Here is a 23,918-nt window from a genome sequence, read left to right as displayed (position 1 = left end):
AAACCCGGGGTCACCTGTCAGTCAAAGAATAATTACGGAGCTCCTGCTATGTTCCCGGCACTGTGCTAAGTGCTGGGAATTCAGAGATGAAGACCACTCTGTGGTTTAGCCTCACCATCTAGTGTGTAAGAGAGGTGAAGGCTGGTGAAGTTAGAAGACTGAGTGCCTGGGGGGATGCCCCTGGGACCGGTCCTTGAAGAAGGAGTAGGATTTTTCCAGGTGCACCAAGGAGGGGAGAGCATTTCAGATCACGGGAGCGTGCGAGCAAGACACGCAAGGGTGTGAAGCATGGTGTGTGGGCTGGGGGCGGTTGGCATGGTAGCGGGAATGTTTGTAAGGATACAGGGGCTCCAGCGATGGAGGGTGCTGGGGGCCATGCCTAGGCATTTTTAGTTTTATCTTGGGGAGCACTGAAGGATCTTTGGGAAAAAGACAAAATCAGATTTGCCTTTTGGAAAGATCATTCCAGTTACCCTTAGGAGGACAGATTAAATGGAGTGTGGAAGGGAAGGCAGCTATGATCCAGACAAGAAATAGTGAAGACTTGGAAGTAAGGCAGCGGCAGGGACAGGCCACAGTTTCACAGAGAAGAGATGCAACCGAAATTACCGGTAGGTGTAACCAACAGGGAAAACTGTAACTTGACCTTAGTGGCAGAGGCAGGTGTCTACTTGTGTCAGCAGTGGTTCCTGAGGAAAGTCCTGTCCCCAGGTTTGTTTGCAAGTACAGGCATTTCTTGACAAGCTCATGGGATTTGTTTTTGAAGAAGTGAGTGCCTACAGGCTGCCATGTCCAAAGTGATCTTTTTTATAAGAAATTATGGTAAAGGAGGCATTGGGGAATTAGGCACAGTTGGGATGTACTACAGTGTCTAGTCTTCTGGCTACATAGGTTTGTATAATTCTGTACACATTTAAACGTATAGGCCGAATGGTGAGGTTGGGCTAAGGAGGAAACAGGATTTTCGGCATCCGTTAAGGGAGGTCATCCTTGTTGGAGACAGAGATCCTGCTCCCAAGCAGCGCCAGAGGTTGATCATCCCATAGAACCTCCTCCAGGCATTGTTCTTTCTCAGGAAAGCACCAGGTTCTCTCAGTAGATCTCTCTAAACCTCAGAAGTAAACTTTACGGTGCCGATGAACACAAACACCACACGAGCCCAGCGTGTGCGAGAGTGTGAGTCCTGTGGGTAGAGGTGTGCAGCGAGCTGCTGTCACTCTTCTCCAGGGGCACTGTTGTGTCTCGTGCCTCTGACTGCGGTGCCAGTGGCTCCCCTGGCTTTGACTGTTCCAAAGAGTGATGCTAATATAGCTCATATATAGAAAGTGCACAGTATTCCCAGATTGTAGTGAATTGACGGCTGCCCTGTAGGCTGTGCATTATATTAGGAAGATGGCATATTCTGTTAGAGTGTTAAATAGGAAATAAAAACACCTGGTGTTTATTGTGTACCTGAGGTCCAGCTCCCTCCTAAAGGATCAAGGGCGTCTCCATTTCCTTATAAAATGGACCCTAAATCAATCTGCCTCATGAGGATATCCTGGGATTTAGTAAGGAGCAGTCTGAATGCTCCAAGCAGAAAATTCCATACAAATAGCTCAGGGCATAATGGTCATCACTTTCATTACAGGATTTTGTCCACAGCTGGGAAGTATCTCTCTGAGTCCTACAGCCCTCGGAGCCTGACCGGTTTTCAAGATAGCATCTTGACAGACAAGAAGAGCTCTGCCAGGAACCCATGGCAAGAATATAATTACCTTCAGAAAGACAGCCCTGCCGAATATGGCAGTTTAATGGAAATACTCTATACCCTCAAGGTATGAGACCTGACTGATGGCATTCTTGCAAATGAAAACTTTTCCCTTGCCACTCACCCTTTCCCTAACCCAGGCTTTCTGCCCCTGTGTGTGGGCCCTGGGCTGTGGCATGCCCTCCCACGTCTCTGTCTCGTTTATGTTGGTGTTTTAAGAAGCTAATCAACTAAACTGGGGTCGAAGCAATTGAAACACAGCTGTAGGAGGAGTTGGATAAATGGAGCTTTATTACCGACGAAAGGTAGGCTGGAGAGTGTGGCTCTCGATCTGCAGCCGTGGGAGCTCGCTGTTTTCCTCTCCGGAGTTAGGCCCGTCAGCCGGGTGAGTGGAGCTGGACGGCCCCGGGCCCCCACGCGGGCACAGCGCCCCCCCCCCCGCCCCCCGCCGTACTGAGTGGCAGAGAGGGGACCGGAACTCCTGTACTGCCTGGGCGTGGGCAGAACCTGGGAAGGTGGACCCCAACCCAGGAGCCAGAGGAGGAGCAAGGTGGGGAGGAGCCAGGAGCGCCCCTCGAGTGCAGGTTCTTCCGTGTGGCAACACGACGACGTGGGAATCAGTGTTCCCTCCTGGCTGTTCCTTTGGTTTAAACTCTTTGTTTGTCTACCATAAAATGGCCCTTGACTTTGAGCTTTGGGCCTCTTGGGGTCCAGGGACGGGGGACCTCCCGACAAATGGAATGAGCCACACGCTCCCTGGGAATGGCCTCAGGGTTCTTACAGGGCCACGGCCTCCTTTCCAGAGCCACCCCCCACCCCCAGTCTGAGTTGGACCTCACTCTCTTGGTGATAAGCCAGGGAGGTACGGCTGTTCCCATAGCACCAAATTCAATCTGAAATTACCCTGATGGGCCACGAGCTCTGGAGGTGACTGCACGGTGTGCCTCAGGATGTGTCTGAGGCCTCAGCGTTGCCCTCACAGGGTCTCCCCCATCCCTCTGTACCTTGACCCACCAGCTGGCTGCATTTGAGCTTGACAAACACTTCTTGAAGCCATTCTGCAAATTCATTCATCCGTGCTTCTGTGATTACGTTAAAGCAACTCTGTTTATCTTTATTGCTGATCTGATTTATGTCTGTTTGTTGTAATCAGTTCATTTATAATAGCAAAACTAAGGTTACATTTTCCACCTCTGTATTTTCTCAGGCTGTTTGAAATAGCTCAGGACTCACACAGGTGGTGCATACTCTGGTGTACAGCCGAGTATAATTGACCTGACCTCACTGGGAATCAGGGCTCTGTCTGTCACTCTTGTTTCTACATGACACTTCTGATCATTTTTTCCTTCTTCCTCTATCCCTGAGGGACAGTCACAGGTTAATTTTTCCTAAACTACCAATCCATGAGCTTATATTAGCTTAAATGCATCAGAGTCACCTGGGAAAGTGAATGAAAAATATATCAATAGTTTCCTGGGCTCCAGAACCCCACTGGATCCAGATGCAGTAGTTCTGTGATAGACCCTGGGTATCTGTAACTCAGCGTGCTCTCCAGGGGTTCCTGGGGCACAGCCAGGTTTGGAAGCTACTGTAGTAGAGAACCCTCTTACTATTTTCCTTTCAGTGGCCTTTCAAAACCCTTAGCTAATACCTTGGTTGGATTCAGGGCATAACAACATGCCTTCTGCATTTTCTTGTCTTAGGAAAAAGGGTCAGGTAACCACAACCTGCTGTCGGCGTCTCGAGCGGCTCTGACTCGGCTTAACCAGCAGGCCCACCAGCTGGCTTTCGATTCCGTCTTCCTGCGCATCAAACAGCAGCTGCTCCTCATTTCCAAGATGGATGTAAGTTTCCCACCAACTGGAAAATATGCCCCTTCACCCCCCAGCCTAGGCCTAATGTCCCCTTCCCCGAGCTTTGGGTGGTGCCCCCTCTGACTCTCCTAGGCTAGAAGTCCAGCTATAGAGTCACTGTTCCCTTGCAACTCATTGCTTAGCGAGACTGTCCTATCTTAATTGTAGTTACTGTGATGCTGTGTTTTCAGACTGTTTCTTGGGATTATTACTATTGCTTGATTAACTTTCACAGCAGCTTAGCTGTGCCCTCTCAGGGAGAAGTAAGGGAGATTATGTGCCACTGGAAAAGTTGGGGCTGGTCAGAGGAGCTAATTGTCTGATGAGGTTGAATTGTTTTCGTGCCAAACATTTGTGGAGACTTGGTTCTGGAACTTTATTCAGGAGAGTGCCTTACTAGATTTGATCTGGTGTTTTTGAGGAGACTTTGAAGGGTTCTGCTCTTTTCTATCCTTGATACTCTTTCTATTTGGCTATTCTTAGAACATCTCACTCTCCTTGCCTTGCACACTCTTCTCTTTTCTGGTTGCCCTTATTCCTTTTCAAGGAATTGCCTATCAGTCCTGTTTTCTCTACTGGCTCTGACTTTGCCTGGGTCCAGATCGCATGACTTTCCTTTCAGATTTCTGAGACAGTCCCCTGATTAATTTTTCTCACTGACTCCTCAAGTCTATCTGGATTTGGCTTATTTTAAAGATAGTCTTGGGACTTTCCTGGTGGTGCAGTGGTTAAGAATCCTTCTGCCAGTGCAGGGGACATGGGTTCGATCCCTGATCTGGGAAGATCCTACATGCTGTGGAGCAGCTAAGCCCGCGTGCCGCAACTACTGAAGCCCACGCACTCTAGGGCCCACGTGCCGCAACTGCTGAGTCCGCATGTTGCAACTACTGAAGCCCGCGTGCCTAGAACCCATGCTCTGCAACAAGAGAAGCCACCGCAATGAGAAGCCCGCGCACCGCAATGAAGAGTAGCCCCCGCTTGCCGCAACTAGAGAAAGGCCACACGCAGCGACGAAGACCCAACGCGGCCAAAACAAAACAGTAAAGATGGTCTTTTGGGAAAGATCCAGTTATGGGCTTTTACTAACCAAGGGATCCTTTAAGGAAGTCCTTTGCTTTTTGCTGCCCTCTGGAAAGCATACTAGGCCGGGAGCCAAGGGCCACTCGCTTTATTCACCGTATGATCTGGTTAGGTCTGTGCGAAATGCCGTGAGATCTACTCCAACCAGATTTTGCACTTCTGGCCTGGCTGGGGCAGGGCTGTGTGTGGGGTTGGTGGTGTGGGGCCCCTGCTGTCACATCCTAGTGGAAGTGCTGTCGATGGAGCTGTACCGGGCACCGCCCATGCGCGGTCTTGTTGGGTCACATGGCTGAGGCTGTTACCTCCTCTGTGAGCCTCATCTCCTTATCTTTAAAGTGGGGATACAGTAATTCTCACCATATGGGTATGTGAGGATTAAGTGAGAGTGTGTATATGATAGAATTTAGCACAGCCCCTGTCACAGAGTAGATGCTTAATACGTGGTGGTTTTCTTTTTTTTCTGTGATTCTCAAGACTAATGACAGTTTTTAAAAATAGAAATTACATATATTCATTTTCAGAAATTCAAGCAATAAAGGAAAGTACAAAGAAAAACAGTAAACCCCTTCAAAGTCCCAATGACCAGAAATCATCAAGCCAGACATCTCTTCCTACCCACTCACATGTTGAAGGCTGGACAGGCATTGGTAGGGAAATGATCCATAGGAAGAAATGGCATTGTGCTACACATGCTGTTTTTCAAAAAACATAAAATGTATACAATATAAATGTTATTTGAATTTAACTAGAAAAAGAAGATAAATGAAACCAAAGGAATGGTTGAACTTGAGATAATAGTTTCTTCACCATGAGAGGTATCAGTTCCCAGAAGATCTCTTCAAGATTAAGAAAGAAAGATTATGAAAACTACTGATAGATGGGAGTCATTGGTTTTTGTTAATCATGTTTCTGTTTTAGATAGAAATTGACATTGATTCGCCTGCCCTGAAAGCTAATGGGATTAGCATTCCTTACATCTCTCATCTTCCTTCCCCAACCTCCCAGTTTGGTTGTTTTTATTATTTTTATTTTGTCAAAGGTTAAAGTCTTGACCTTCTGTTCTGAAACCTTAATTTTGCCAGTTATTTAGTCTTCTCCATGAGCCCAGCTCGGTGCTTCCCACCTGTCCTTTCCCCTCTACTTCTGCATTCCACACTCATTGTTCTGCCCCGGTCCTTGGTTGCCTGGTCTCGCCTTCTCATTCAGGCCTCACCACAATGGCTCGGGCGCTGGGAATGGACGCAGGCAGCTTTGGCGATTAGGAGGAATTCTCCCAGAGTGCCAGCGTGAAAGCACACAATACAAAGGCAAACACTCTGGCCTTAAGGATTTGAAAATTAAACCCTGGTCATTCAATGTTTGTTTTTAATGTTTGCTGGTAAATTGTATTGCTCTTGTACATTACAAGAATATAAACCAACACTATATTCCCTTTCAAAATAGATTGTTGAGGTTTACCTGCGTTACCTGGTGACAGGTGGCCCTTTGAAGGAAATTTTAAATTCAAAAATAATCTGCATCATTTCCCTATTGACCCTCTTCAGGTCCACCCTCTCTGTCTGCTTTTTCAGGCCCTCCCTCATCAGCCCACTCTGTCTCGCCCTTATTCCAAAGTACTTTTCCACTCTGGCCCTTCTTTCCCTCTGCCCTCCACCCGATCACCTTCTGACTTCGCTCCTCCCGCCTCCTCTGTGAAGCCTTCCCAGGGCCTGCAGCCCACGGTGCTGGTCCTTTAGATGTACTCTGGTGATGTGCTCTTTCCCCACAACTCAGCCCTTGCTCCTGGCCTCCCCTTCTCTGCCTCACTGACCCTCACCACCTCTGCTCCCTCCTGTGCCCCTCTGTGCCAGGACTTCACCACCAGGTTGTATTGTTCCTTCTTTTTAAATCTGTCTCTGTCTGTTTCCATGGCCACTGCCCTGGTTTGGGTTCTCGTCATCTCTGAATTGTTTCTCGAGACTTTCATCTTCCTCTCCGCCCACAGCCCTTCTCAGAGTTGCTGCGTGAATCTTCCTAAAGCATCGCTCTGATTTTGTCTCTCCGCATTCAGATCCCTTGCTTGGCTCCCCCCAGTCAGTGCGATCGTCTACTTTAAACAACTTTTTGCTATGGAAATTTTCATACATATGCACGAGTGGAGGGAAGAGTGTAATAAACTCTGTGTCCTCATCACCCTGGTTTCGTCAGTGATCAACTCCTGGCCGTTCTGTTTCATATGTACCCCTTATCTAAAATAAGAACTCTAAAAATAATCACAGTATCATAATCACCCTTAAAAATACAATTAAAAATAATTCCTTAATATCATCAGTGTTCAAATTTCCAGTTGTTTTATAAATGTCATGATTTAACTGTTTGAATCAGGATCCAGATTAGTTCTGTACATTGGGATTGGGGGATGTGTGATGTGTCTTTTACGTCTCTTTTGAACTCTACAGGTTACCTTTCCATCTCTGTCTCTTTATCTGCCTCCCTCCCTCCCTCCTTCCCTCCCTCTTCTCTCTCTCTCTCTCTTTCATTTTCCCTTTTTAAAATTTATTTTATTTATTTATATATTTTTGGCTGTGTTGGGTCTTTGTTGCTGCGCGCGGGCTTTCTCTAGTTGCGATGAGCGGGGGCTACTCTTCGTTGCAGTGCGCGGGCTTCTCATTGCAGCGGCTTCTCTTGATGCAGAGCACAGGCTCTGGGCACCCAGGCTTCAGGAGTTGTGGCACGAGGGCTTAGTTGCTCAGCGGCGTGTGGGATCTTCCCGGACCAGGGCTCGAACCTGTGTCCCCTGCACTGGTAGGCGGATTCTTAACCACTGCGCCACCAGGGAAGCCCCGTCATTTTCCCTTTTCTTAGCCTGCTGTTCACAGCTGTGCATTCTCTTTCTAGCCTTCCCTCTCTGCACCTCATGCATCCTGTGGCCGGCCCCTTCTCTAGCCACCCTAGGTTCTTGCTCCTCTGAACTCTTATTGTATATAACCTGACTGAGAACTTCTGCCACTGAGAACTCTTGAAGTGGAAGCCTGTGCGTGCGTGTGTGTGTGTGCGTGTGTGTGTGTGTAGGTATAGGGGGTATAGGGTGGGAGTGTGTCAGGGGTCTTGGTTCCCCAAGGAGAGCAAGAACTAAGATTGCCAATTCTTTGTCTCCTCCCTACAAAACTGGGCACAGGGTGCTATACCACATGGGCACTCAGTGCACGTGCATGATCGGTGTGTTCCTTCCCTGTGGGGTGGGAGTTAACTGAAAAAAGAAGGATATTTTGAAACGAAAGAGGATTCTCAAAAAACAGCAAGGAGGGCTTCCCTAGTGGCACAGTGGTTAAGAATCCACCTGCTAATGGAGGGGACTCAGGTTCGATCCCTGGTCCGGGAAGATCCCACATGCCACGGAACAACTGAGCCTATGCACCACAACTACTGAGGCTGTGCTCTAGAGCCCACGAGCCACAACTACTGAGCCTGCGTGCCACAACTACTGAAGTCCATGTGCCTAGAGCCCGTGCTCTGCAACAAGAGAAGCCACTGCAGTGAGAAGCCCGCGCACAGCAACGAAGAGTAGCCCCCACTCACCACAGCTAGAGAAAGCCCGTGCACAGCAACAAAGACCCAACACAGCCAAAAATAAAAACAAATAAATACATTTATAAAAAAACAACAACAAGGAGTTTAGAAAACTATAGGGGCAGGGGTGGGGAAAAAAAGGCTTTGTCTAGAGCAGGAAAATCAGAGTCGAGTTGGTGCTAGAGAGTGTGGGGAGGACGGCTGAGGCTTGGCCTGGGCCGGGATCCCAGGGGTGGACACGGTCATGACATTCCCGGAAAGCTCCTTAAAGGATCAAGCAACCAGATCAGGCATCAGGTGGCTGCAGAGAGCAGCTACCACGTGACCTTGGGAGTCACTCCAGGAGTCCAGCCAGAAAGGGCCTTGTTTTCCAGGCTGGCCTTAGAGTGACTCAGGTAAGAATTAAGCAACTAGATTTCTGTGGAAAGCTGTGCCATACTGATAATTAACCACCTGTGTGCTGGTAATTGGCCTAACTCTGTAGGGGAGGCTGGGAAGGCTCCCACAGTGACGTCATAGTCCCATTGAATGATGAAAGAAGACGTGTAGGTGCTGCAGGTCTCCAGACAGGGGGTCCTGAAGAGGACAAAGGAGCTGTTGGTGGAGTTTGGAGGCTCCTTCTCATCCCTTTCTCTTTGAGTTCTGAGTCAGTTGAGACATAGATACAGAAAGCAGGTGGAATAAAAGCAGCACCTCTAACTTAGTAAAGCAGTGTTGGTGAATGTGGTTTGGATATTCCTGCAACCAGACAGGGCTTCCAATTCACATATGGTCTCTGTGGAGGATTTTAGGGGGTCCTGGTCTCTTCAGAGTGCTGGCTGATGACCCGGGAGTTAGTGAGGCTACCTGTGCCAGCAGCTGTTAACCGGTTGCCCTCACCCTGTAGAGAAACTCAGAACAAGAATATCCAACTCTTCCCTTCACGTTCTGAGCGGGTAAACACAGAAGGGAACAGTTGAGTGGAGAAGGTGGGATTTCCTGCTTTATGGATCTGAAAGGATGCAGAGAGAGAGAGGATTACTTTCTCTATGGCAGGCTTCAAGGTGATGCCTTAAAGAAGAGAAATCCCTGGTCTGCCGCGTGGTGATGATTCCAAAGGCCAGCTGAGAAAAGATAGTGCCTGTGGTGATGCTGCGTTCTTCATGTAGTTTCCAGCACGTGGTGCTTTCGCGTGCTGCCTGGGTGCTGTGACATTGACTGTTCCCTCTCCTTCCTCCCCTAGAGCTGGAACACCGCCGGCATTGGAGAAACCCTGACCGATGACCTGCCCACCTTCAGTCTCACTCCTCTCGAGTACATCAGCAATGTAAGAGACTCTGTGCGCTTTTCTCTGCGCTGGTCACAGCATCTGAGACCTTGTCTTGTCTAGCCCTTCTGGGTAAAGCGGTCCTTGCTGCATCGGTTCTGTCTGGACCTTTGCTTTTGGATAGTCCCCATCCATATCCATGACTTTAAGGAAATGCTGATTTCCTTAAATCAGCTGATGAAACACATGCTGATTTCAAAGCCTAACACATTCCCGCCCCTCCCCCATCCCTCTCAATATTAGGTGTGGCCAGTGCCTGAGGGCATCAGAGTATGAGTCCAGCTCCATTGCTCTTAAATGTCAGTGAGCATAAGAAATGCTGTACAGGAATGATAGACCCCAACTGTGTCTTCCTCACACTATGGGGGAGTTCTGCAATTTTCAGGGGTGATTTTGAGATAGGTGATTTCTGCCTTGAGCTCTCACTTTAGAACCCACCCCTGTGTAAGTTATGACCGTTGTAATAGATACGAAGGAATTTTATTTTATTTTTATTTTTTATTTTATTTTTTGCGGTACGCGGGCCTCTCACTGTTGTGGCCTTTCCCATTGCGGAGCACAGGCTCCGGACGCGCAGGCTCAGCGGCCATGACTCACAGGCCTAGCCGCTCCGCGGTATGTGTGATCTTCCCAGACCGGGGCACGAACCTGTGTCCCCTCCATCAGCAGGCGGACTCTCAACCACTGCGCCACCAGGGAAGCCCTATTTTATTTAAAAAAAATATTTATTTATTTATTTTGGCTGCACTGGGTCTTAGTTGCGGCATGTGGGATCTTTGTTGCAGCATGCGGGATCTTTAGTTGTGACATGTGGGCTCTTAGTTGCGGCATGCAGGCTCCTTAGTTGCGGCATGCGAACTCTTAGTTGCAGCATGCACGCGGAATCTAGTTCCCCGACCAGGGATCGAACCCGGGCCCCCTGCATTGGGAGCGTGGAGTCTTACCCACTGGACCACCAGGGAGGCCCCTGCAAAGGGATTTTAGAAGTAAATATTGTACAGTTAGAGGAAGTGTGTGTGATCCCACTGGTGAGTAGCAAGGAGGATGGCTTTCCTCTCTCTGTTCACTGAGCAAGTCCAAAACAGCAATTGTTTTCCTCTGTTTTCAGGGCATTATTCAATACCCTGGACGGATGGAACTAAAAATTGTTGGTTGGTCTTTACAACCAATGAGAATAATCTTATTTTTAGAATTGAGACATGTGTATTACAATCGAAATTGATTCCAGAAACAATGTTGCTTAGAAGGAACTCGAAAGGCTATCGAGTTGATTTTAAACACAGAGGAGTAAGGAAGGCGAGGGGGCGTTTTCAGGCCAGGGCTCTTTTCCCACCGGCTGCCACTCGTCAGCCCCCAGGTAGGCATCGTCCTTATGAGGTCATCTCCTGATGACCTCGGCTCAGGAAATGAATACCTACCGAGCACGTACTGTGTGCAGGGGCAGTGCTAGGCTCTTACTGGTGCCATGAGATAGTGTGCAGTATAGACCAAATTTTATCTTAACAACAACTTTGTGAGCCGGTTGGTGGCAGCCGTGTTTTGCGGTCAGAAGCACCAAGGCTCTGGGGGATGGGAGTGGGGCAGGGAAGCCACTCATTCAGCAGTCACTCTGTTAGGAAGCCTGGTGCTTTATGTGTGTCTCACGCATATTAGTTTCATCTTTGCCACAGCCCTCTGAAGTAAGTATGAGATCACCCTCATTTCAGAGATGGCGAAACCAAGGCCCCGACAGATTTAAGTAAGTTGCCCAACGTCACACAGTGGTAGAGGCAGAACTCAAACCCAGGTCCTTCTGACCACAGAGCTATTCATTTTTCCTGAGTCACTGTGCTTACCCAGCCAGGATATCAAGGAGTATTTATTGAATATGGGAGAATAGCAGACAAACATCTACAGGTGTGATGGTGAGCATCCCTTCCCACGTTGATTTCCAAGAAATAAACATAGAAATCCCAAGAAAAACTTGGCATTGTGGAATCTCTCTAGGAACCACAGCAATCCCCACAGTCTAAGGACAATTAATTCAAGTTTGAGATGTCACATTATTGAAAATTTGCACCTAAACGATGCTTTGCCTTGCTGGTGAATGCCCTCACCCACACAGAACTTTGTGAGCATTATAAGGGGATGAAATAGGAGAAAATCCTTTGAAGAAATAAAACAACATAGATGCAAGGCATATCGATGATGATTCTTTATTTCAAGTAAAGCTGGGTTTGTGGATTTAGCCAAGAGGTGATGGCTACAGATGAAAGGGGTACCAAATACAGGAATATGCCTGTGGTCTCTGCACATAGTAGGCATTCAGGAAGTGCTTGCTGAGTGGAATTACAACGGAGAAATTCTAACCCCAGAAGTCAGCATCCTTCCCTTCCTCCAGCCTTGGGGAAAAATGATGAATTTGTTGCCATTTCAAGCTGAAATAATGTACAGTGGTTGTGGTTATTAGTGACGTAAGTGACCACTTGTCTAGTTTGAGTGAAAGATACTCAAACTAGAGTGTTTTACTTACTAAGTAAATGAAAGGAAAAGGTGCTGATTTTTTTATTTTTACCATCTATGTACATAGCGCTTTAAAGGGAGACCAAACACAATTTTTTGTTAGCACGATGGGCCACATTAAGTGTTTGGAGATGAAGGTGTAATCATCCTGTAGTCCTCTGGGCTGGTAGATTTTGGGAGTCTGTCTTAACTTCTGGACACCTGCTACCGTATAGGTGTATGTAAGGCCAGATCGAGAAGATCTTTCTCTAATAGTCCTTGGACTTTTAGCTTGCAGAATCAGTATCAACTCTAAGTTGGAATGAATGTATGAAATCAATATGGAGCCAAAAAAATCAACAACAGGCTCCAATACCTTTTTAAGAAAATATATATTACGTTGTCGTAACCTGAAAATCAACCTCATTTGAAATGACACATATACTTACCTTAAAATGCTAAACAGTTGTGAGTTGTAATAGAAATAGGTGTCTAAAATGTATCCATGATGACAGTCATGTGTATCTGACAAACACATGACAAATCCTGAATTACTCATGGGCTTATCCCAAATGTCTTATAACCCTGCCTTTGTGATTCCTCACCAACCAAGAAGGTTTATTTTCTAGAGTTTGTATTATGAAAACATACAGTTTTTCCTCCAGATTAATTTATAATTATAAACTGCTTTTTTCCCCAACAAAATTCCTTCCTTCGCCTGGTTAAATCACTTAGAAGTAAGAGACCCAGATCCAAATCCAGAAGACAGGATTGAAATTCTTGCTTGACCATGCACTTGTTGACATTAGCATCTTACTGGTTTTTCATCTATGAACAGTAATAATGACTTATATTTATACAAGTGCTTTAAATTTTACAAAGCATTCCAGTATCCATTACTCATTTGAGGTAGAGCTCGCACTGAATGCATTCCAAAAAACTGAGGCCATCAGTGAGAAGGATGAATCTATGATCTATGTGCAAACTACCGGTGACTTTTTTTTCAGATGTTGCCTCACCAGTATTACCACACACTGGAAAGATCAGACCTGGAGCTGCTGTAAGGTCTTGCAGTTTTGTCTGTCCATTTGCCTTCACATAAATGTACTGCATGAAATAATTACCGCCGCATGTGTCAACGTTGGGCTGACAGTGCTTTCTTTTGTTTCAGATTGGGCAGTATATCATGTCCCTCCCCCTGAACCTTGAGCCATTCGTGACTCAGGAGGACTCAGCCCTAGAGCTGGCTTTGCACGCTGGAAAGCTGCCGTTTCCTCCTGAGCAAGGTAAGAGAGACCTGCAGGAAAGAGAGCGGCGGGCTTGGATGTGATTGCATGCCCCTTGTAGCACCTTACCCTCATCATACCCATCCTCCACACTCGCACTGAAATAGTTGTCAAAGTGTACAGTCGTGACTGAGAAAGATTGGGGTTCTCTTTTTGCACCCTCTGAGGGACTTCTGCGGGACAGAGTGGATTAGGGAAGGCTTGCTGTATGCGGGGCATCCCTGGGGAACTCCCCCAGTGCCGTCAGTTGGGAGGTGGTGGCAGGTGGGCCTGGGGTCGTAGGCATTCATTGGTGATAGAAGGGAGGTCACAGGGCAAGGGACCCGCCAGGTGTTTTCTCTCTCTTTGCTCCCCCTCTGTGTGGACCACCTGTCAAGTAAAGTGGCACCTCAAAAGAAGAGTTTTTCTTGTCAAGACAAAAATAAACTCTTCAGTGTAGAGGTTAACAACACTTCTGTCCAAATGCCTCTGACTGTAGTGAGCTTCCAACTCCCCAAGGCTCGTGGGTCTCTAAACTGGCAAGGTAAAAAAAACATAATACGTTAACACTTTTCCTTTTTCTCATTGTCTGGGCCTGACAGATTGAACAGGGACCACATACTCGCTGATCCAAAATCATCTTATCCCTAACATTGGGGCATTATAGGCCTCCCTCTGTAATACTGAAGAGACAGAAAAAAAAATCACTTGGTATATAAAGGATTCAGCAGCTCAAGAGAAGGTACTGCACTGAAAAGAAAATCACATCGAAAGGTTAAAAATAAAGGGTTGCTAAAAGACATCTCATGTAAATTCAAATAAAAAGAAAACAAGATGACTGCATCATTATTAAAGAAGTTGAATCAAATCAAAAGATAATAAATGAGACTAAATGATTCTTTATGTCAATAACAGGTGGATTCCACAGTGAACCTGTAGTAGTCAGGTACCCTTATGTGGCCAGTAGCACAGCACTGAAGTATATAAAGAAGAAGCTGGCAGACGTATGACAAAACCACATTAGTACTGAGAAAATCTTGTACCTCTCATTTAGGCTTTGACAGATCAAAAAGGAAAATTAACGAGAAGAAAAGAGGAATTGTTCCGTATAATAAGCACATTTGATTGAATCAATATGTCAAGATTTTTATCCCACAGAGAATACACCATAGTTGTCAAATTTCCATAAACTGTTTGCAAAAGTAATACAAATAAAATCTCCATAAGTTTCATAGGATTATAAATATTAATGGTACTTATATAATTTTTGAAAAAAAATTCTATTTAAAATTCAGATTTAAAATGTGAAACCTGCTAAGCTAAACTATGAGTGAATATTAATTAATCTTCATGATAGGGAAGGGAAGACTTTTTTGAAATGAAAGAAACTGTAAAGGGAGGGGACTTCCCTGTGGTCTAGTGGCTAAGACTCCATGCTCCCAGTGCAGGGGGCCCAGGTTTGATCCCCGGTCATGGAACTAGATCCCATCTGCCACAACTAAAGATCCCGCATGGTGCAGCTAAGATCCACGTGCCGGAACTAAGACCTGGTGCAGCCAAATAAATAAACAAATAAATATTAAAAAAAAAAAACTGTAAAGGAAATTGAAAGATAAATGATAAACTGGAAATAATAGCAACATATATGATAGATGATGGTTAATATCCTCATTTTATAAAATTCTTACAAGTCGTAAGAAAAAGATGAACACCCACGGAAAAATAAGTAAACAACATGAAGGCATTCAAATAAGCTAAAACATATAAAGAAATGTTTTAACTTTAATAATCCTCAGAGCTGCAAATGAAAGTAGGATAGATCATTCTGCAGCCTATCAAATTGACTATATATACAGGCATATATTTTATTTTATTTTTATTTATTTATTTTTAAAATAAATTTAATTAATTAATTAATTTTGGCTGCGTTGGGTCTTTGTTGCTGCACGTGGGCTTTCTCTAGTTGTGAGCGAGAGCTACTCTTCGTTGCGGTGGGCGGGCTTCTCATTGCGGTGGCTTCTCTTGTTGTGGAGCATGGGCTCTAGGCACACGGGCTTCAGTAGCTGTGGCACACAGGCTCAGTAGTTGTGGTGCACAGGCCCTAGAGCACAGGCTCAGTAGTTGTGGCGCACGGGCTTAGTTGCTCTGCAGCATGTGGGATCCTCCCGGACCGGGGCACGAACCCGTGTCCCCTGCATCGGCAGGCAGACTCTCAACCACTGCGCCACCAGGGAAGCCCTCTGCCCATTTTTTTAATCAGATAGTTGTTTTTTGTTATTGAGTTTTATGAGTTCTTTATATATTTGGATATTAGCCCCTTATTGATTATATGATTTGCAAATACAGTAGTGCCCCCTTATCCACAGGGGATGTGTTCCAAGACCGCCAATGGATGCCTGAAACTATGGATAGTACTGAACCCTGTATATACTGTGTTTTCTCCTATACTAATGCATGGGTGGTATATACAGTAACAATACACTGGACAAAGGGATGACTCATGTCCCAGGCAGGACAGGGTGGGGCTGGGTGGACAGGATGAGATTTCATCATGCTACTTAACGCATTTTAAAGCTTGCTATATGGATTGTTTTTTTTTCTGGAATTTTCCATTTATTGTTTTTGGACTGTAGTTGACTTTAGGTAACTGAAATCTCAAAAAGCAAAACCACAGATAAGGGGGGACTACTGTATCTTCTTCTATTCAGTAGGTTGCCTTTTTGTTCTGTTGATGGTTTCCTTTGCTGTACAGGAGCTTTTTATTTATTTATTTTAAATATTATTTATTTATTTTTGGCTGTGTCGGTCTTCGTTGCTGTGCGTGGTCTTTCTGTAGTTGTGGCAGCTGGGGACTACTCTTCGTTGCAGTGCTGATTTCCCTTTCTGATAGTTTGTTATTAGTGTACAGAAACCCAATCAGTATTCTGTATATTGATTTTATATCCTGCAACTTTACTGAATTCATTTATTAGTTCTAAGAGCTTTTTGCTGGAGTCTTTTTAACGTTTTCGATATGTAGAATTGTGTCATCTGCAAATAGTGATGGTTTTACTTCTTACTTTCCTATTGGATGCCTTTTATTCTTTTTCTTGCCTAATTACCATGATTAGGACTACCAACACTAAGTTGAATAAAAGTGGCAAGAGTGGGCATCCTTGTCTTGTTCCTGATCTTAGAGGAGAAACTTTTAGCTTTTCATCAGTGAGTATGATATTAGTTGTAGGCTTGTCATATACGGCCCTTATTATGTTGAGATACTCACTCTATACTTACTTTGTTGAGAGTTTTTATCATAAATGGATGTTGAATTTTGTCAAATGTCAAATTTTGTCAAATGTCAATTGAGATGATCCTATGATTTCTATCCTTCATTTTGTCAATGTGGTACATCACATTGATTTGTGAATATTGTATCCCTGGGATAAATCCCACTTGATCATGGTGTATGATCTTTTTAATGTATCATTGAACTTCGTTTGCTAATATATATATATATTTTTTTTCACACTTTAGAATCCAAAATGCTTTATTTCTCATTGGCAGTGATAAATCAGAAATGTGTATTATTTTTGCAGAGGCAGGTGAGTGGGGTAGGGAATTAGATGTAATGTTTTTTTCTAATCCCAAAACTCTTAACGTAGCAAACTGAGAGACAGGAAAGCACAAATGAAAAAGTACAAACCACCTTTCATGTCCCCCCATCGAGATGTAACCAGGTGGTTTGTGAACACGTCCTTTCTAGTTTTTAGTATCAAGGACACAGAAACATTAAGCGACAGGCCAAAGAATTTTCTGCTATCCCAGGTTAATAAAGGACAGATCCTAAACTGTTACTGTTTTCTCCGCACAGTTCCTCTACTCAGTAGTCAAAAGACTATCAGAATGCTTCCCATGTCAATTCAAAGAAGTCACACAATGACCAACAATTTACTCAAATGTTTCAGACTGAGTTTTGAACAGGAGCCAATCTGTAAGACATTTATCTACTGAACTAAGGGCCTTAAATCCGATCTTGTGCTGTAGAGTGCCACATGCCCTATTCCATGTGACCTGTGCTGCCACTTAATACCATGTCTTGGAAAAATGGCCTCTTAGCCTCATATAACAGCTGAATTCTAGGTACTGTTGACTAAGGTCTAGGACTGTAGTTGAAAAGGAAACTTGATTGTCCTCAATCTTCACAAGAACCACACAGGGTAATTCCTAACTTTATAAAGTGAGGCTAAAAATGACTACTTGCTCCAAGATGGAAGGTCCTTCAACCAGGGGTCTCAGAACCTACCATGGTCTGAGGGCCGCATCTTCCCGAGCCCACCTGGAGCTGACCAAGGCTGCTCTGGGCGCCTGAGGCCTGGGCCCCATGAAGGAGGGATCACGTATCCTTTACAAACGCCTTCCAAACAGAAGGTTCCACAGAGCATGAACAGGCAAGAGCAATCTCTGTGACAAGCTGTCAAACAAACTGAAGAGTAAAACCAAGGGGGAAATGCCAGATGGCTGTTTTGCAGTTTTATTAAACAAAACGTGCACACGAGCTGTCTATTCATTCTCTTCACTGTGCAGCCTGGTGTTGGGATTGGTGACTCTGATGGCCAGCTGGGCTGCTCTCTCCACAATGGCTTTGTGGTTCTTGGAGGAGACGTTGTGCACAATCTCAGCACAGTAAGACTTGTTGCACATCAGCAGCACTTCAAGCTCCTTGACGTTGTGGACCAGGAACTTCCGGAAGCCGCTGGGCAGCATGTGCTTTGTTTTCTTGTTGCTCCCGTAACCGATGTTGGGCAGCAAGATCTGGCCCTTGAATCTCCTGCGCACCCTGTTGTCAATGCCTCTGGGTTTCCGCCAGTTCCGCTTAATTTTGGCATATTGGTCTGACTGGTGCCGGATGAACTTCTTGGTCCTCTTTTGACCATCTTGGGCTTCACAAGGGGTCTGAGGGCAGCCATGATGCTGAGTAGGAGATGGTGGCCACCTCCATAGGCAGCGCCGAGGAAGAGAGGGGAGGGAAGGTAGTGCACGAGGCTGATGGGACTTCCTCGTTTGCTGATATTTGGTTGAGAATTTTTGCATCTATGTTCACCAGGGATATTGGCCTGTAGTTTTTTTGTGGTGTCTTTTCTGGTTTTGGTATCAGAGTAATGCTGTTCTTATAAATTAAGTTTGGAAATGTTCCCCCCTCTTCAATTTTTGGGAAGAGTTTGAGATGGATATGTATTAAATCTTCTTTGAATGTTTGGTAGAATTCACCAGTGAAGCTGTGTTGTCCTGGACTTACGTTTGTTGGGAGGTTTTTGATTACTGATTCAATCTCCTTTCTAGTAATTGGTCTATTCAGATTTTCTGTTTCTTCATGAGTCAGTCTTAGAAGATTGTATGTTTCTAGGAAGTTATCCATTTCTTCTATGTTATCCACAGTTTTTTGGTGTATAATTGTTCATAGTAGTCTTTTATGATCCTTTGTATTTCTGTGGTATCATTCTTTTTTTTTTTTTTTTTTTTTTTTTTTGCGGTACGCGGGCCTCTCACTGCTGTGGCCTCTCCTGTTGCGGAGCACAGGCTCCGGACGTGCAGGCTCAGCGGCCATGGCTCACGGGCCCAGCCGCTCCGCGGCATGTGGGATCTTCCCGGACCGGGCATGAACCCACATCCCCTGCATCGGCAGGCGGACTCTCAACCGCTGCGCCACCAGGGAAGCCCCCATTCTCCTCTTTTCATTTCTGCTTTTATTTATTTGAGACTTCTCTCTTTTTTTCTTGGTGAGTCTAGCTAAAGGTTTGTCAATTTTGTTTATCCTTTCAAAGAACCAGCTCTTAGTTTTATTGATCTTTTCTATTGTTTTTTAGTCTCTATTTCATTTATTTCCATTTTCATCTTTATTATTTACTTCCTTCTACTAACTTTGGGCTTCATTTATTCTTCTTTTTTCTAGCTCTTTTAGGTGTTAAGTTAGATTATTTATTTGAAAAATTTCTTGTTTCTTGAGGTAGATCTGTATTGTTTTGAATTTCCTGCTTAGAACTGCTTTTGCTGCATTCTGTAGATTGGGGTGGTTGTACTTCCATTTTCATTTGTTTCAAGGTATTTTTGATTTCCCTTATGATTTCTTCATTGACCCATCAGTTGTTCAGTAGCATGTTGTTTAATCTCCACATATTTGTGATTTTTCCAGTTTTCTTCTTGATTTCTAGTGTCATACAATTGTAATTGGAAAAGATGCTTGATATGGTTTCAATCTTCTTAAATTTATTGACTTGTTTTGTGGCCTAACGTGATATATCCTGGAGAATGTTCCATGTACACTTGAGAAGAGTGTGTATTCTGCTGCTGCTGCTTTTTGGCTGGAACGTTTCATACACACACACACACACACACACACACACACATACACACACATGTGGCCATCTAGTCTAACAGGTTATTTGAGGCTGATATTTTCTTGATTTTCTGTCTGGATGATCTATCCAATGATGTAAGTGAGATATTAAAGCCCCCTACTATTATTGTATTGCTGTCAGTTTCTCCCTTTAGATGTGTTAATATTCGCTTTATATATTTAGTACTTCTATGTTGGGTGCATAAATGTTTACAAATGTTACACCCTCTTGATGGACTGACCCCTTAATCATTATGTAATGACATTCTTTGTCTTTTATTACATTCTTCGTTTTAAAGTCTGTTTTGTCTGATATAAGTATAGCTACACTGGCTTTCTTTTCATTTCCATTTGCATGGAAAATCTTTTTCTATCCCTTCACTTTCAGTCTGTGTGTGTCCTTAGATCTGAAGTGAGTCTCTTGTAGGAAGCATATGATGAGTCTTGTTTTTATCCATTCAGCCACTCTGTGTCTTTTAATTGGAGAATTTAGTCCATTTACATTTAAAGTAATAAGTATGAACTTACTGCCATTTTGTTCATTATTTTCTGGCTGTTTTGTAGTTCCTCTCTGTTCCTTCTTCTTTCCCTTGTGGTTTGATGAATTTCTTTAGTATTATGTTTATATTCCTTCTCATTATATTTTGTGTATCTACTGTAGGTTTTGCTTGTGCTTTACTATGAGGTTCACATATAACAGTGGCTCTCTCTCTCTCTCTCTCTCTCTCTCTCTCTATATATATATATATATATATATATATATACACACACACACATATATATATAACATATATAAAATATACTATATTAGTATATATAAAAATATGTACTATATTAGCATATATAAATATACTAATATATATTAAATATATATATAAATATGTATATATAGCATACTGCCAAATATATATATATGGCAGTATAATTTAAGTCGGTAGCACTTAAATTTTTTTTTTTAATTACTTATTTATTTTTTGGCTGCGTTGGGTCTTCGTTGTTGCATGCGGCTTTCTCTAGTTGCGGCGAGCAGGGGCTACTCTTCGTTGCAGTGCATTGGCTTCTCTCATTGCGGAGCACAGGCTTTAGGACGTGCAGGCTCAGTAGCTGTGGCGCATGGGCTTAGTTGCTCTGAGGCTTGTGGGATCTTCCGGACCAGGGCTTGAAACCTGTGTCCCCTGCGTTGACAGGTGGATTCCTAACCACTACGCCACCAGGGAAGCCCAGTAGCAACTTAAATTTGAATGCATTTTATTTATTTATTTATTTTTTTGCGGTACGCGGGCCTCTCACTGTTGTGGCCTCTCCCGTTGCGGAGCACAGGCTTTGGACGCGCAGGCTTAGTGGCCATGGCTCACAGGCCCAGCCACTCCGTGGCATGTGGGATCTTCCTGGACCGGGGCCACGAACCCATGTCCCCTTCATCGGCAGGCGGACTCTCAACCACTGCACCACCAGGGAAGGCCTTGAATGCATTTTAAAAACTCTACATTTTTACTCCCCCCTGTCACGTTAAATGTTTTTGATGTCATATTTTACATCTTTTTATTTTGAGTATCCCTTAACTAATTATTGTAGTTAATTTTACTACTTTTTTCTTTTAACTTTCCTACTAACTTTATAAGTAGTTAATCTACTACCTTACTATATATCATCTTTCACCAGAGAGATTTTCATTTTCCTATGTTTTCTTGTTATTAGTACCTTTTCTTTTCAGCTTAAAGAAGACCCTTTAATATTTCTTATAAGGCTGGTTTAGTGGTGATGAACTCCTTTAACTTTTGCTTGTCTTGAAACTCTCTTTCAATTCTGAATGATAGCCTTGCCTGGTAGTGTATTCTGGGTTGGAAGTTTTTTCCTTTCAGTACTTTGAATATAACATGCCAATCCCTCTGGCTTTCAGAGTTTCTGTTGAAAAAATCAGCTGATAATCTTATGGTGGTTCCTTGCACATACAAGTTGGGTTTTTTTCCTTGCTGTTTTTAATATTCTTTCTTTAACTTCTGACATTTTAATTTTAATGTATCTTGGTGGAATCTCTTTGGGTTCATCTTGTTTGGAAACTCTGTGTGTCATGGACCTCAATGTCTGTTCCTTCCCAGGTTAGGGAAGTTTTTAGCCATTATTCTTCAAATAAGTTTTCTTCCCGTTTCTCTCTCTCTTCTCCTTCTGGGACCTCTATAATGCAAATGTTGTATCTACTTGATGTTGTCCCATAGGTCTCTTAAATTATCCTCACTTTTTAAAATTCTTTTTGCTGATCTGTTTGAATGAGTTCCACTGCTCTGTCTTCCAGGTCAGTGATTCCTTCTTCTACTTTATCTAGTCTGCTATTGAACCCCTCTAATGTATTTTTTAGTTCTCTTATTGTATTCTTCAGCTCTGCAGCTTCTGTTTGGTACTTTCTTACATTTTCTACCTTTTTGTAGATGTTCTCATTATGTTTATCCATTCTTTGCCCAAGTTGGGTGAGCATCTTTACGGCCTCTTTATCAGGTAGATTACTTAACTCTGTTTCATTCAGGCCTTTTTCTCAGGTTTTGTCTTATTCTTTCATTTGGAAATTATTCCTCTGTTTCCTCATTTTGCTTGGCTCTCTATGTTGGCTTCTATGTAATAGGCAAAGGAGCCACCTCTCCCAGTCTTGAAGGAGTGACCTTGTATAGGAGATGAGCCTTATCATTCAACTTTTCCCTAGCTCTTGGTTGTCTCTCAAACCTCTGTGATTGTCTGAGTAGCCTGGCTTATTCTTGATAGGCTCCAGTTGTTGAGGATGCACCAGGACCTGTCAGTGTTCCAAAGGGAATGATCTCACTCAGCACCCAGATTCAGGCTGATTGGAAGCCAGATACTCAGGCAGCAGCTTTTAAAGTATGCAGATGTATACAGTCCTATGGGACTGCAATCATAGACCCTGCTGACCTCCAGACTGGGAGATCTGGAGGTGTCTCCTGGGCAACAGTTGCAAGCATCAGGACTTCAGACGAGTGTATAAGCTCCTTGCTAGGAGGTACCAGTGAGCACTGGTGAGGCCAAGGGAGGGTGCAAGAATGGTGCCTCCCTGCCTGCTTCCCTGAGGGCACCTCTGTAGCCCTGAAGCCTATCCCTCAGGTTGAAGCTCCAGGACAATTAAATGGCCCTTTTTCACCTGCAGACTCTGGGGATGTGACTCAGTCTGCTGCATAGTGTCCTGGGTGTGATATCCTGCCCAGAACTGACTTTCTGATTGTTACAGTCCTGTGCCCAGGAGCACAAGCCCCTCTGGTTATCAGAGCCAGGCCCGTCGAGGTGTTCCCTGTGTGGACTGCACTTGCCCACTGGCTTTAGCAAGGTTGGGAAGGAGCACTGGGGGCAGGGCACACCTGTGCTTTTAGCGATGTGGGAGGAGAGTGTGGAGCGGGGCACACCCTCAGCTTTCCCGAGGCCATGTCTGCGCCTGTCCACTGCGCCCCGAGGGAGAGGGAGAGTGCAAAATGGCGTTTTCCAGCCCCTTTGTCCCCGAGGTCAACCCTAGATACTCCCTGCCCCATTGGCAGATGCTTTAAGATTAGCAGCGGAATCTCCTTCGCATAGAATCCAAGTCACCTCTCAAACTGCTGCCTTTGTGCTGGTTCCTGGGGTGAGTCTGTGCACGAGCTCCTCAACAGGAGTACCTCAGATTCCACAGACCCCTGGGTCCCCTGCACATAAACTCCATTGCTTTCAAAGCCAGATGTTTGGGGGGCTTTCGGTCTGGCTGCAGGTCCCAGGGTTGGGGTGCCCGACGCGGGGCACAGACAGAACCTCTTGCTGCTCAGGAAGGGGCTCTGCCTATGAGATCCTGCCCTACTGTGTGGGGCGTTTGGTGAGGCTGTATCTTGCCTCTCCTCCCCATCTTCATGTGGCCCTCTTCTCCCTTGCTTTGGAGGAAGCTGTTCAGCTGGTTTTCAGTTCTTATGCAGTGGGTGTTATTTCATGAATAGTTGTGGGTGTGGTGTGCTGGGGGAAGAGGTGAATTCAGGGTCTTCCTGTGCTGCCATCTTGGACTCAAGGGCTCCAAGTGATTCTTATTTTCATCTATTGGCTAATACACTTTTTAAGTTTAAAAAATTTTATTGAAGTATAGTTGACTTGCGGTGTTGTGTTAGTTTCTGGTATACAGTAAACTGATTCAATTATACATATACGTATATTTTTTTTCATATTCTTTACCATTATGGTGTATCACAGGATATTGAATATAGTTCCCTGTGCTATACAGTAGCAGGACCTTATTGTTTAGCCA

General features: G+C 44.5%; 1 protein-coding gene and 1 pseudogene across 6 annotated transcripts in view; one reads left to right on the top strand and one right to left on the bottom strand.

The window, feature by feature from the left end:
• COG7 (component of oligomeric golgi complex 7) overlaps nucleotides 1-23,918 on the top strand; it is an 86,667-nt gene that overhangs the window by 52,760 nt on the left and 9,989 nt on the right. For 5 of the 6 annotated variants that reach the window (XM_032604129.1, XM_032604130.1, XM_032604128.1 and 2 more), the window contains 4 exons: nucleotides 1,631-1,817; nucleotides 3,454-3,594; nucleotides 9,455-9,538; nucleotides 13,191-13,305. In XM_032604129.1, the coding sequence (XP_032460020.1) occupies nucleotides 1,631-1,817; nucleotides 3,454-3,594; nucleotides 9,455-9,538; nucleotides 13,191-13,305 (527 nt within the window). The remainder of the gene's footprint in view (nucleotides 1-1,630; nucleotides 1,818-3,453; nucleotides 3,595-9,454; nucleotides 9,539-13,190; nucleotides 13,306-23,918) is intronic. The other variant, XM_032604131.1, reaches the window with a different exon arrangement.
• LOC116739634 lies at nucleotides 17,809-18,230 on the bottom strand (annotated as a pseudogene).

Source organism: Phocoena sinus, chromosome 15 (genome assembly GCF_008692025.1).
Source record: "Phocoena sinus isolate mPhoSin1 chromosome 15, mPhoSin1.pri, whole genome shotgun sequence".
NCBI lineage: Eukaryota > Metazoa > Chordata > Mammalia > Artiodactyla > Phocoenidae > Phocoena > Phocoena sinus.
Note: the sequence above shows the minus strand (reverse complement) of the source record. Positions and strands in the feature narration are given on the sequence as shown.